The sequence below is a fragment of the Opisthorchis viverrini genome (genome assembly GCF_000715545.1).
Source record: "Opisthorchis viverrini unplaced genomic scaffold opera_v5_42, whole genome shotgun sequence".
NCBI lineage: Eukaryota > Metazoa > Platyhelminthes > Trematoda > Opisthorchiida > Opisthorchiidae > Opisthorchis > Opisthorchis viverrini.
Genome location: NW_008751698.1, coordinates 2,032,014 through 2,047,391, shown reverse-complemented (window position 1 = coordinate 2,047,391; position 15,378 = coordinate 2,032,014). Strand labels below are relative to the sequence as shown.

Here is a 15,378-nt window from a genome sequence, read left to right as displayed (position 1 = left end):
TCTCTCTCTCTCTCTCTCTATATATATATATATATATATATATATATCAGGAATGTCTAGGGGTCAGTCAGCGAATAAACTTGCTACACGGGGCCACTTTCTATCTCGTGTCAATAATGTCCCAGCAAGTTACCACAAAAAATTAATTTACTGTGGTCACATAACATATCTCTTATTGTTTACATTACTTATAAGTAAGCGAATTCCAGATGTCAACGTATAATGAGTGAGTTCTTTGTCTCTGACAGAGGTAACGTGGAAAACAGTGGACCGCTTGAGTCTTTCTTTAGTAGTAGTTTCAGATTCCACAATTGAACAATACCATCGAAAAGTTAAGTAGTTAACAAACATGTTTCCGCTTACAGTTTCATCGTCGGTATGACCATAACACCTATCATTGACAGGCAGATGTTTTATCGATCCACTAGGTTAGGTCTTTTTTTCACGTGATACCATATGGTCTAACTGGCTGAGAGACGCCAGGTGCCGAATATTCACTTTAAACATTACTCCGTGCGGATTTACTACTGACCGGTTTAGAATTTCTCCACCAACCAGGAGTTTAGAGTAACTTGAATCGGACCCCAAGGTCCACGATTGTTCCCGTAACCCAATACACGTCAAGAAATTAAAGTAAAATATGACAGTAAAACCTGAGTACTGTTTTTATAGACTTTAGTACGCATCGTGTGCTTCACGCAAAACAAACAAGTAATTTGGGCGGAATGTGTGATAAAACAACGTCCTCTAAAGAGCAACACTCTACTCTTTTTCATTCCATTCATGTCCTACTACTCATAAGATTGCTAGAAACTCTCTAAAAGCCGATGATCCCTTTCACCCTTCTCGTCGCATGAGGAGAGCATCATAAACGAGGGATTCAGCTGAGTCCTAGGTGAATTTCCCGACAAAACGAAATATGTATACAGATGAGTGTATAAGTCAAATCTTCTAAAGCGGTTTTTCGATCACAACCGTTGTGTGGGAGTTCTGTCAGATGTTTACGACAAATTCACATCTATCTGCGAACAGTTGTTGTGTACACTGACGGAAAAATTTGAAATGCACAGTTAGGAGAACGCTTTGTTTAGTCTAAAACTGCATTTCCTACATCTTTCTGACAGTTTAGGGTAGTGCCTTTCCATGTTTAATGTTTCACGGTTTGGAAATAAATGAATGTAGTTTAATGAACGTCCACTGCTTTTATCAAGGTAACGGAACTCCTGAGAACATGATAAAAAGACGGAGCCAAATTATAGTTCACCTTCTGAATAACGTGGCTTGTCTTCCACCGAAAGAATTCGGTGTACGAGGGTGAACTTATGGTAAATTCGAGCTTTGACAGGTCTTCATTCTGAAGACAGATATATCGGTCGATATACCAGGAAGTACCCATCAGCTACCAGGCTTATTTCACGGCTAGCAATTTGGCAAATAACGTATTTATGTGTTTTCATCACTGCAGGCACGAAAATGATATCCACCACACTGCTGATTGCATAACACTGGATAATTTCCACTGCTAGATAAATTCCAGCAAAATGACGCTAATTGTTTCCTTCCAGTCACTTGCTTATTCGCTCCCTGAATTGTCTTCTCGCTGCCTCAACTTATAGCTGTCTACCGAAATTTCTACTTAGCTGTAGCCTTGTACGCTTAAAAGACCGCATTTCTCTCCTTGTGGTCAGTTCAGCTTGGGTTTTTTGCGGAACCACAGTGAGGTTGAAGTGGTTGAAGCAGGTAAATTGCCCCTAATTACAGAATCAACCTAAGTTTTTACCTGGGCGTGGTCACCATAGTGGCAATCGACACCGGTGCATCCGGTCTGTGTGACAGACGAGGAATTGGTGAGGACAGTGAACCTTGAAGGAGCACACGTTTAAAGGGCGAATACAGTTCAGAATCCGTTCGCAGTGGATCACGTGAGACGAGAAGCGAGGGTGGCTTTATAGAAGCTGACGATATAACATGGATAGACGATCCGTCAACGGGAGAAATTTGGTAGTTCGGCTTTGTGTACACATCAGTGCTCAGTGCAAACGTTCAGCTACAAATCAGGACAGTCTCACGAAAGTCGCGGTTTAACTGTTTTCTGGGCTGGCATACGGACATCTTAAGCGTTGCCATCCCGTTCATTGTATGGGAGGAATCCGGCTCGAACGAACGCCAGAAGCCAAATAAAGTGGCATTGGATTTGTTAGCTACTACGAATGTAATTTTCTCCACTGTCTTCTCAGTTCTGGAAGATCGTATTTGCCGAACGGCTGGCAGTTCAAAACACAGTTCGCGTGTTACTTCCGTCATTTACTGCGACATTGTTACCATCAGCGAAGCGTTTCGTTCACTTAGTTGACAGGTAATCAGCAAACATGTCATGTGATGCGATTTTTTCATGTTGCAAGCGTAACGACTTCGAGCTAGTCGACCTTCCAGCTAACCGACTCTCAGTCGAAGCACCCTATCGCAATACACCAAATGATGCATATTCCCATTCAAAGCCGAAAATCTATGCGCAAATTTTATACCCATTTGGTTTACACGGAAAACTTAACCGAATCTCTCAATACACCAAATGATGCATATTCCCATTCAAAGCCGAAAATCTATGCGCAAATTTTATACCCATTTGGTTTACACAGAAAACTTAACCGAATCTCTCGTTTGTGATGTTCTTTGTGAAAATATACTGCGATATCTTGAGTATCGTACCAACTGAAACGAGAGGTGGCCTTCGTGCAGCACATTCAGTTGAAAATCATCATAAACGAGGGATTCCCTTGAGTTTTTCGGGAACACCAAATTTCTATGCAAATGAGTGTATTTGTCGAAATCCGTCCAATTTGGGTTTAAATAGAACGTAAGGTTGAAGGAACCCCGGGAACTGCGCCTACCTGATGAGGCTCAAAAGTAAGGAAACAGTTAGTGGGTTATCAAACAGTGAGTAATCTCCTTTACGGTGTTTTATCCGACGAGTCTTGTGTTTTCCAAAGAAGGAATAGGGAGATTCATCTCCGAAAATTGTTAGCAGTCTGAAGACCTTTGTATACATCATCACTGCCTGCAAGCCTGTAATAGATGTGCTTAGTGAAATGCGGAATAGGAACTGGGACGTTTCTAGCCAAACGGTAGCATGTACACGGTGAGCATTGTTGTGAGTTTGAATCAGAGGAATCAGGACACAAACATAGCACGTCTGCCGTTCAATGGGTGAACTTTGATTACAAGAAGTGGGATGGCCCGTTCCGTCACATTATCACTTTGTTCGGATTTTGGGGCAAGTTAACAAGGTCGCTTCAAAGAGCCAGCCACGTGAATATGCGAACACTTGGTCGACGGAATGATGTGTGAACACACTGAGTCCCTCAGGGGGCAAATAAAGGTTCTTAGTTCGGATACCACAAACAGTCTTTTTACATGAATTGTCGAGGATTCGCAAGCTGAAGGCGGATCTCTGAGCTGGTTGGCCCCAATCATAATCGACATCCAAAAACGCACACTCATAGTCTTACGCAAGCTAAATCAGAGGAAGAGAATCTGACATTTTGGCTTCTGGAAATGAGGGGACTATTCTGGATAAAAGCAGGATTCATGAAGAATTCTCTACTAGTCTGAATTTCCCAATATGGATACTTTTTCGTGCAGTGACTTTCCTCCAGTGACCACAATCGGGGTGAAGACAGCGAGGAAATATTACTGGAGAGCAGGTATTCGATATTATGGAACGTCGAATTTCCGCGGGTAAAAATTAACAACTTCGTTATATAGACGAACTGCTATCCGATAGATCTAGGATCTTTGAGGACATTTACTGAGCGTCCTTAAACACTGACTGTGAAAAAAATTGGGCACAGTTTTTCGGCAAGTCGCATGAAACAGACCCAACGTTGTAGAATTTATCTCCCCCACAATAACCTCCGAAACATAAGGTAGGACAACTTTGAGGATTATCCACTGGTATCTATTCATCACCCACGGTTGCAGATTTTTTGTCCAGTGAATTGCAGATTTCTGTCCCAGGTGATTGACCTGAGCTGGCGATTAACCTTCGAGTGAGGTGTGAGAGGGATGGAAAGCTTTTCAAAACACCGGACGTCGTAAAACAAAACAGAACAACATGTGTTCGGATACATTGTCGCCCAATTTCAAACCGTCCGAATTTATGACTCGGGATGTATCGGCTGACCAGTGATGATACCGTTGTTGTGCTGAGTAACTGAAGAAAGTTGGCTCCCCATAAATCAGTGCCTTGGATTTTTTTCTTTCAAAGTTCTCTTTCATTCAACCTGGCTGTCTGTTGGAACGACAGTGAAGATGTGCTGACGCTCCATTGTAACAGTCATTCAACAGTGCTCTTAGATTTTGTTCAGTTGCTCTACCCTCCCCGATGACACAGTCTTGGAGGCTGACAAGTGACCTGATTATTTGCCACAAAGATAGATTATGGAGCCGTATGGACCAGTAAAAAATGGCAACGTAGAAAGAACTGTCTGACCTACTAATTATTCGCTAGAACAGTGAGAACTTTGCTGCTAGCATTCATTCATTCAGAAGGAGACGGTTTTTATGCCTTCGCAGTAAACTGTGATCAAAATACATTTTGATTTCTATTTGGAAATCTGTCCTCTTAAGCTGAAGGTCAAGTCGGACAGAATCCTTTTGTCGCGAAACTTGCCGGTGTACAAACTGAGTTGTTTGCGCTACTCCTCAGGCAGAAATTTCAGCTTAACCAAAACAAAAGTTCACTTGGACTGTAAAATTTGAACTTGACCGGAAAAATGGTGTACCCTAGGCTAATGTATCAGCGCCGTTTACGCAGGGTTTAAAGCGTTTTGCAGTTGCTGCGTTAGAGAGGAATCAGTTCTTTGTTTCACGTGTGGCGGTTTAATGTTAATTTTAATTTTAGTTCTGGTAGCCTAGTGGTCAGCAGTTCATATTCATCCCCCACCCCCCAGATTTGTCTTTTGAAATATGCTACATGTAATTGGACTCCTCAATTCAAGTTCTAACAAATTCCTTTACAATCTCCATCATTTTATGATGGATCGCAGGTCGGAATCTAGATTTTTACAGTATTTTTCCTCTATCCGCATGAGATATCATGCTGTCTAACGTGCTTGCATAGGCTCACCGATTCTTCTAATCTAGCATACTTAGCCCTCGAGACAGACATCCACAGAACAAATTAGCTTTGGTTCTCTCCTGATGGAGTGGTACATCGCACACCAAGGTGTGAACGGTGAGGGTAATAGCCTCTCTTGGGCTGGATTACGGTATTCCGTTGACTCTACATGGTTATGGACCAGAGCTGAGCCACTCTCACTCGTGCGTTACCTTCAGTTAGTGCTGAATTTGCCACGAGGGGAGCAAAATGGTGACGCAGATGTCAACGGCAACTGAGGAAAGTCTCCTTGAGACCTCCCAATGTTTTCACCTTGGAATTATATTTGTCGTAAAAATGTGTAAATTGGGATTGCGAGGAGACGCAGATACAAATGATGACCGGTGTTTTTGTCGTGGAAACATGCAGCCTGTTGTGTCTCGTCGAACATATATCACTAGTGTCCGATCCTGTGACGCTTTCAGTAAGGACCGGAACAGTCGAGGACATCTAGCTTGGAAAGCTACTGTGAAACAAACGTGGATAACCAGAACGCCGGAACATACTTTTACAAAGCCAATAGGTGTGTACCTCTTTTTCTTAAGTCAGTTTCAGTTAATCGATTGAAATACCTGGGGTTCTACCACATCACTGACTGCATACGCCAACTACACACGTGGAAATGGGCTGCAAATACCTATACGAATACTTCTGTTTCACCTTGTCGCAAAACCAGATTATTGCAGATATCATTATCGCACAAGTGATAGTCAAGCTTCTGCTTCGATTTTTAAAGACGTATACAATTTTTACCATTAGACGGATAATCGTGGGGGAGGGGGCTTTTTTGAAGGACTTTGTAAGCGTAACCCACTGCCAACACAAAGTACAAGTTGGGTTCCAAGGTTACCTGTCACATAAGCTTGAAGAAACGAGTACGGTATACCTAATCGAGAAACTTCCTCAAGAACAGACGGAATTTTTATGTTAAATGTCAGGGGAACGAACCTCAAATGCAAAGTAAAAACGTTTCATGCTCTTAAAATAACAAAACCAGGGTTATTGGCACAGATTTACCAGACCACACTTCACAGAAGGCTTGGATAAACTTATCTGGTAAACGATCCTCTCACGAGTCTTGGTAGATAGAGGATATGATGGGGTTGGTATGCTATTCTGTGTTCAGTACAGCTCTGCCAGTACCTGTGCGAAGCGTTTATCAATGCGACTTTGAATACGAATGTCACAATGGATCTGGCAGTGGCTAAAATCCAATGCTTAGTTAACATGGGGAACCTTCATGGAACTTCGTAAACGGGTTAAAACGCCTCTGTAAGTTCGATAAGATGCCCCGTACCGAGCAGGTAGGCTGAAATTGATGTATCACTATCACGTTGTTGTTCTTCGAGGAAACCTGCCGGAATATGCTTGGCTGCCTCGTTATTCGCCTGTTACACATAAGCAATTAAACTGATATACACCAAATAAGTTGGTCTGACAAGAAAGACTATCATTCAGACCTTGTCTGATAAAAGGGTGGCTAATGGGGACCGCCTCAAGGTCAGACTGTCCTTTCAAATGCTTTATTAAGACCTTGAGTGAGACACCTAATAGCGTCTGTCTAACGCACATAAAATTTCGTGATCGGTTTACTTTCGTTTTCGTTTTTTGGACCTCATCAGGCTCTAAATGGGAAAAGACACTAGTTCCACAGCAAACTAAGTTGGGGACTCATCTGGGTAGAAGAGACGATTATGCCGACAAAACTGAGCAGTTTCTCCTGCATTTATCTTTTTCCAGCACATAATAATTTTGAGAGCTGCCAGCTTGCTAACATCTTGTAAGTTTTTGCACTACAAGAGTGACACGGTTGAACATTTTTCTAAGTCGATGTTTGTGAAGGTTAGTTCAACCTTCACTTCACACACCATGATGAGCGGCCCATTGTTCGGCTGTTTGACTCAAACTGTCAAACCAACAATGGCGAACCGTGTCCGATTTCACGAAGTAAGCTAGCTCACTCAGTTTCGTTATTTTTTCGATGTTTTTCAGTCACCGGGAACAGAATCTACAGAACTTTCAACCGACTCAGGGAATGCTTTGCTAAATCTGTCAGGTACGCCTACACTTGGCACAATGCAGTACGAAATGCACGATCATGAGCGGACTCTTGAGCACACAAGAGGTAGATCAGTTTCACTCGTTCACAGTACAACGGCGCCTCCTCTGTATACAATAGACTGCCTTCTTTCATCCACATCATCTAATCCAGCCGATCGCAACAAAACAGTCCCACCATCGTGCTCTGATCATCCCACTGCGACAAACCTACAACAGTTGGACAAACTTAACTGCGGGGTGAATCTGGAATCCGAATATTCGTCGAAGCAGCAGGTTCAATCACTGCAGTTGCCGTTTTCCTTTTGGTTTTCTGTTTTTTATGAAATGTGGATGAATCGATATGCAATCAGTAGGCAAATGACTGCTCCGCAACCTCAGCCACTTGATTTCAGGCTCTCATCCAGCCGACCGGACCATGGAGAACAAACGACAACCAATGCCGTTCCTTTGAGCTCTGGGGCCAGCTTGTTTAATGTGATCAACACAGCACCGCGCATTACAGCTCTTCTGACCAATTGTCATAACACATCGCTGAAACCCACATCAATTGCTCCTAATCTATATCAAAAGCCCTCGACCGGACAACAGGTGGGTGTCATGCAAAGTGGCGGAGCTGAATTCTGCAATACACGTCATGAAGTCAATAGCTGTTCCTCTCCATCACGCCTTCTGTCACCCATTCCTAGTCGGAGAATGGCTACAACGACCAATGTAAGCCCAAACGGTTTACTTACGTCTCACTTCCCTCCTTACGAGCACAGACCAATAAATACAGCACATTCCACAACACACACTCCTACTGAATTCCACAACTATACCTGCAATGATCGGTGCAACAGATCATCAGTAGGCCTACCCCCGGCCATGGCAGAATTTCTACCCCCCTTTCTTAGCAGTTCCACCTCATTAACGCCTAAGGGACTCATGGAAGCATCTATTTCATTTATGAACACGGGAGCAACTGAGCACACTAAGCCGGGTAAACACTTGGACAGATTATCACACAGCCCTTTCAGTTTTCCAAGTACAGCAGAAAATTTATGGTATGCGAAAGCCAGAATGTCAACTGACGGCATCATGACCAGATTTTCCAGACCATCTGATCTACCCCGGTATAGTTCCACAACGCGCGCCTCCGAGGTAAAATCACGTGGACATCGTTCCCTCCCGTTCCCACTAACCAAGCGTGATGGTCGAATGCACTATGAGTGTAACGTGTGTCAGAAAACATTTGGTCAACTCTCTAACTTGAAAGTCCATCTTCGAACTCACACAGGGGAGCGACCATTCAAATGTAATTTGTGTGATAAAGGATTCACACAACTGGCTCATTTGCAAAAGCATAATCTTGTCCATACAGGTGAAAAACCGCATCAGTGCTTGGTTTGCCAGAAACGTTTTAGCAGTACGAGCAATCTGAAAACTCATATGCGTTTGCACAGTGGAGAGAAGCCGTTTGCGTGCAAAACATGTGAGGTAAGCTTCAGTCAGTATATCCATCTGAAGCTACACCGTCGCCTGCACTCAAATGAACGTCCATTTATCTGTCCGAAGTGTCACATAAAATTCCCAAAGCCTACGGACCTGAAGCAACACTGGATAACCAGCACCTGCTACACCGGTGAAGATCTGCCGCCAGATGAAAGAAACGGCTTTCAGGCGATAGATGCCAAATTACAGTTGAAGCCGGAAACGCATGTATCAAAACAAGAACGTCCCTTGGAGCTCAACAACACGTCTAAAGTGGCCGGTTATTTTCAGAAAGAATGTGACAAGCATTTACATTTGATTTGATTTTGCCAAACAAGCATTTTCCAGTAACTTTTTAAATTTAGTTTTAAACAGTTTTCCGAGCTCAGTCTACACAACCCGGTCTTCCCACGTAATCAACTCTCTGTACACATACTGGTCCAGTTCTGTATCTGTTAACTTCATAAGGCTGTGTTTCTATGTTTATCACTTCTCCTACCCATGAGCACCGTATGCTTCACGAGCACCAATTTATCATTGTCTGAACAAATGTCGTGGAAGTTTTGTCCGCTCACACAAGACGATGAGGTCATTCACTTGTGTGTCATGAGTGTTGATCAGGATCGATAAATTCCGTGCCTAAAATCTAGATAGGATTGGAGCGGAATGCATGCGTAGGGCCAATAATACACACAGCAGCCTAGACCAAAATAATCACATCATCCCAGTGAAACGCAGAGGACTCGATCTACCCCTTGTATCCGATCGGCCTGCTGGTCCATATTATCCGAAACGGAAGTGAATCGATGAAAGACTTACAACCAACAGCTGTGCTTATATGGCATCTGTCATATGCGATCCATCTGCTCAGCGATAAGCTGAGCGGAGGAAGAAAATGCGAGATAAGTGAGGTTGTGTGAAAGTAGTTTAACAGAAGCCTACTCAATGCATCCCACGTTGCTGTACTGCAAGTAATTAGTTGTACAATCGGTTGGTTAATTAGTTAATTAATCAGTTGTGCAAGAGGAATAGCTGCCATTGATTTTCATCAATGATGGGACAACATGTGTCCGTACTTTTATCATGTTAGTTTAAGAGGTCTCAACACTTTTCCTAAGGGGAAATGCCAATAATCCAAAAGTTTCTCGACAGGAATATATCCTAATATCAAGGTAAATGGGTTTTAGCCTCTGACCTGAAGCCTGAAACAATTCGTACCCACATGGATTCTTCAATTTGAAATCGGGGGATCTTAACAATTTAATGGAGGAATCCACTAAAAATCGTCAGAAAACCTGAGCATGAAATGGGAATGGCTTATCGATCCGACCAACGGTACGAACAATCAACGGTGATCCCTAAACTGTAAATGTCAGGAATGAATAGCGTTCGAATCCCAAAACTGTCACACAAGTTACTGAACGTGGTGAAAAACAAGCGGATACATATGTTCCGGCACAGTGTGTAGTCATATAAGTTTGACTGTATTCAACATTTCATTATATGTGTGTGACAACTAGGTACCCCGCATAGGACCGCTGCCTATCTAGCAAAACCAATTCTTGGTTCGAGTGGTCTAAGGTTGCACGCATCATTCCCGTGGGTAGAAAACAATGCGTTCGCTTAAACTCTGGGTGTTACTGTGCACGGATGGTTTACGATGATGACGGCGACCTGTATCAAAACCTTGGACGGATGAATGTGGGAAGTGTACGGAGGTCAGAACAACCACTCAATCGGAATCATTCACAGATGCATCAGTCGGTTTGCAGTCACTAGCGCAAAGAAGAATTCTAACTGTACAACGATCTTGAGTATCAAAGCTGTGGGTCACTCGTGAGAAACACCGTCCCTGGCAGTATGTGATACTCAAAGTCACCTTATCCTGGCACATTCACTGCTGATTCTGATAAGCCATCCATGTGAAAATGTAACCACAGCCTCAAGGACAAATTTTGCGGTGGGATCCCAAAACTGTCGCGTTTGTCAGGAACAATAATGCGATAATATGAAGAGACAGTCGGCGGCGAACTAGAAGTAATGAAAAGGGGTATGTGACAAGGTTTCGTGAGTGGAGATGTCACAAAGATTCAGCCTGAGGCCAAACAAAATCCCCAGGAGCAGGTTACCACCGTCCGTAACGTTTGCTTCGAGGGAGGCCCTATATCCCGAACTGAGATTTTAACCCAGGATCTATAACCTTTCCAACAACTGAGTGAAAACTGTGAGTGTGACAAGCGGATGATTGTTTCTGCTCCAAAACCAATTTCTGATAACTTTTTGGGCCCCTGTCCCAACTTTTCACTTGGGCAGCACACCAAGTTAATGTGAAATATATCACGTAAACTATGCTCAACTAAACAGAGCTTAACTGTGAAGCCGCGGTTTTTGGTAGCATAGTAATTCGCAAAACCTTTGAGTAGTGTATTCCTCCTATGACAATAATTCATCCATAAGATTTATACTCCACAATCTGTGATCCGAACCTACTCTTACTGCTCATCTCTGAAGAAGGACGACCAAGACATAATAAACCAAAGACGTTTCACTTGCAACTGGTTTGTATTTTCATTCGATCCGTACCAAATGTTTCAGAGGGAATATGTCAAACGTTGTGGAAAATCTGACGAGTGATAAGCCACAGTCGTTGTGAGGCATCGTTTACATACCTATTCTGGTGCGATGCGTAAAAACAACCGGATTCTCTTCCTTAGAAGGGACACCATGTAAAGGTGATGGTGCTTAAAATGTATATCAAAAAGAGCTCGTAAGCGTCAGTTGTGGCGCCATAGATTTAGGTGAGTAAGTGATGTATCTTTTTGAAGGAACGCTACTCCTTAGGTTGATGGAAACTATACGATAGCTCACACTCTGTTTGGCCCTTTTTGGGGCTTGTCAGGAGGACGCCTTCCCCGAGTCTCTGTCAAATTTATATTCCACTTGAATTCAAACTGTGCGAAGTCAGCGAAACACACCCATATGTACACCGATTAGGTTTTAACAGAAGGGTCGACTGAATCCTAGCTGAAACTCTTGTTTATGATATTACTGAACTGAATGTGTGCTACGAAGGATGCCTTATGCTTCAGTTGGTGCGATATTCAAGATGGTGTAGCGTATTTTCTTAGAGGAGCACTGCTTATAATGTTGCTGGACACTTCCACAAGGAAGGCTGGTTTCGCTCTTGTCGGGGTTTATGATGTAGTCACTGTTCCTGACTTTTGCAAACCTAATGTTCAGATGAGCTTTACAAATGAGCGTATTCTGCGGATTTCATACAAGTTGGGACTCAGGTAGAACAATGATGACAGAACCTCATAAGATTCACCTACCAGAGGAGCCTTAAGAAGGGCGAGATCAGTCGTGAACTGTCGAAGAAGCTATGCTCTCGTTCTGCTGTATATCGAATTAGCCAAATACCGGAGAAAGGAATGAAACTGAAGACGATGCGAAGTGCTCACGTAACAGGAGACAAAGCTGAATGAAAGCTCGCATTCTATGTGCGAAACAGCATGACAACCACTGAGTGCATACTGGCCTGATAATCTACTGGCAGCTCATTTGTTACGACCACATGAGCAAACACTAAGTGTTTATGCGAGAAGGGGTGGGCTTAGCCGATTGCTGCACTAAGAAAGTTATTTTCATTACGACATCTACGACATCCAGGTTGTCCTCTGGATTTCCAGCCAAATTCTACCGGATTCGACCCCTGGATACCATCAGTGTGTTCGCCAGATAATAAAACTTATATACTACAGTGTCCGTGTTCAGTGGCATGGTTCTATGAGCAATTTCACCAAGTTAACTCAAAATTATGGAAAGCTCCAGGTACAAGAAGAGTGAATTTTTGTGATCGAATTAGCCTCCATCGCATTCGACAGGTAATCAGGGCGATCAGTTTTCCCACTTTTACCCTACTCTCAGGCGTTAAAGAGTCAGCTATTTTGTTTAAACAAGAACACAGCAATGAACATGAATGTTTTTGGGATGTAGTTTTGAGGTCAATACATAGCTAACGTTTGAAATACGCGTGAATAATGAAACAAACAGCTAACATTGGTTATTAAATTAGAAAATGGGTAACTACGGACGGCTGATTTTCAGCGCACCCCACATCGTATCCAGAAGAATGCTATGAGAGGGTTTGGAGGGCCGGTGAGGTACTAGCTGGATAGATTCCTGTCATATGATCAGAGCAAACTCAGCGCTCGTACCAATCGTCTTTGAGAGCACAGTACCGGATTTTTTTGAATACTCCCACTGAAAAATGAAAACATTCCTTCCTTCCGCGCTTAAAACAGTAAACCCTCTGATGCGCATATTTAAAACGTTCAAGGGCAGCATTTGAGATTCGAACTAGTGAAAACGCACTTCTCGCTGGTGCCGGATGGCTGACAGACCAGTTGTTAAGATGATCATTTGAGTTAAATTTGGTTTTATGGATTTTTGGCAACACCTGTCGTATAGGTCCTGCCTCTGTACCTGTGACGTTGGTCACCCGTTGGACAAAATTTGTTCGTTCAGCGGCAGAGGTATCGATACAGTGGAGGCTATGGGACAGAGAAATAATGGTAGGGACTTCACAAAGCAAACGCAACTGGAGAACCGTAGACTGGAGTTATAAACTTGTCAGGTACACACATTGGTTTGGTGCTAAATTGAAGAAACGATCGATAGGAGCGCAACCTGATTTAACCAATTCTCCAAGCACAATCGTCAACATCATCTTTAAAAACCATGTACTTCCCGTAAAGTGGCTTTAGCTGCCACAGCTTCATTCGCCGATGATTAAGCAAGGTGCGGTAGATAGCTGCGCATTCGAGGTGGGAGCTGATACAACTGATGCATAAATACAGGGTTGTCAGTGCACTTTCCATCGGGGAGATTGGGAGGGAAGCTGTGCATTGAAGGCAACAGATTGGATTCAGGAGCGCTAATGAGGGCGCGACTCGGTCACCTTTGATAGTGATTCTAACCCTTGCTGTGTCACGTATCGAGGCCCTCATCCATGAAGAAGGCAATGACTAGCACAGCTGCGTTTCCTGGAAGTGGCTTTCATACTTCGCTGTCAAGTCATTATTTGACCTCTTCTGGCTTTTCACACTCTTCACTCGGTTGTGCTAAGAGCACTTCGAGGAATTCTGCCTTACGGATCACGTGACCGAGCCAGCACAGTCTGTGGAGTGCGGTCAGTTCATTTTTCGTTTATTCCTTTCGGAAGCCATTCGATCCGCGTCAGCATCACTGATCTGGTGTTCCCACGAGACTCTGGCAATGTTCCGAAGGCATTCATGGTCACACGCTGAAAGAATTTTGACGTCCTTGGCGAACCACGTTTCTTACTCGTATAATAATATGGAGCGTACCGCAGCATTATAAACTTGACCACTGACGGACAAGCTGATGCTACACCTAGAGCACAGGTGGTGCTGGTTCACGAAAGCTGCACTGGACTTCCCGATCCGCGAGACCACCTGGACTGATACTGTGCCCAGGTAGACAAATTTGTCAGCTACCTCAATCGGCTCATCCACAAGCATGAGGTTAGGGTTCGAGCCTACCCATTCTTGTAGTAGCACGTTACGCTTTGTAGGTGTGAAACGCATGCCATACCGTGAGTCAGGGTTATTTAGGTTATTAAATATTGTTTGCATTATAACAGCATCAGATCCAAGTAGAGCTTAGTCGGCTGCGTACTCGATATATGCATTGGGAACATTTCGACCCCACAAGCACTAGAGGTCGGCAGCGAGTCTTCCACAGAGTTGTATCAGTGACGAAGTTGAAGGGGAAAGGTGAAGAGTACGACCTTGTCTGACACCACTTGATGTAGTGAGCTCAGACGAGAGCTTCCCGCAGACCTCACACGTCTGCGGGAGTTGACGTACAGCGCCGTCAAGAATTTACGGCGAACCATTGCTCCACAGACACTGCCTTAGTGCCTGACAGACCACAGAGTCAAAGAGAGCTTTCAAGCCAAGGAGGACAACCACTGTTGTTTGCTGGAAGCAGTGTTGCTGCTCCAAATTTGTCGAAAGGTGAAAATGTGATTGAGTCAATCCCTTTGCAGGATGGTACGCAGCTTGGTTTTCACGGTTCTGTCGCTCATTGTGTCCAGTCAACCTTCGAAGGATAAGACCAGAGAGCACCTTCAATGCCGTAGCTATCAGGTTGATGCCATGGTGTTTTCACACAGCACCGGCGTACCCTAGAATATGGGAATAACTCTCGACATGACACATTCTTCTCTCTAACTTGCACCAATGAGCTTTGTTATGGGTCCCTCCACTTTCTTTGAAGAGGGCTGAATACAGATCGTCTGGTCCTGGTACCTTCTCACGGGTATTTCCTACTTTATTTCTTCTTCCGACGGATGATTCAGGTTTATATTTCATCCGCCCGTATGCCATCTCCAGAGGCTGTGTTGCAAGAGTTTGACCATGCTGTTCTTTGAAATATTCGGCCCATCATTAAAGTGGGCGTTTCCGCGAGTAGATTAGCGAGCCGCCTTTTTCACTTATTGTTTCAATGATCGTTGCTGTCCCAGGGTCAGTTGATGTAGGGCACTCTCCGAGCTTTCGAGGTCTACCAGAGCTCTCGGTCTTTCCTTAGGCTTCTCCCATTTGGCTTTCGAAGGATTTGCGTGCGCCGTCGTACTGGTTGCCTGCTTGTACGGATTTCTTGGC

General features: G+C 43.8%; 1 protein-coding gene across 1 annotated transcript in view; it reads left to right on the top strand.

Annotated features, from left to right (window-relative positions):
• T265_03122 (hypothetical protein) overlaps positions 1-9,203 on the top strand; it is a gene marked incomplete at both ends in the record, with an annotated part of 15,512 nt that extends 6,309 nt beyond the window's left edge. The window contains one exon of the mRNA XM_009167527.1: positions 7,151-9,203. Within this exon, the coding sequence (XP_009165791.1) occupies positions 7,151-9,013 (1,863 nt within the window). The remainder of the gene's footprint in view (positions 1-7,150) is intronic.
• Between the last annotated feature and the right edge of the window lie 6,175 nt (positions 9,204-15,378).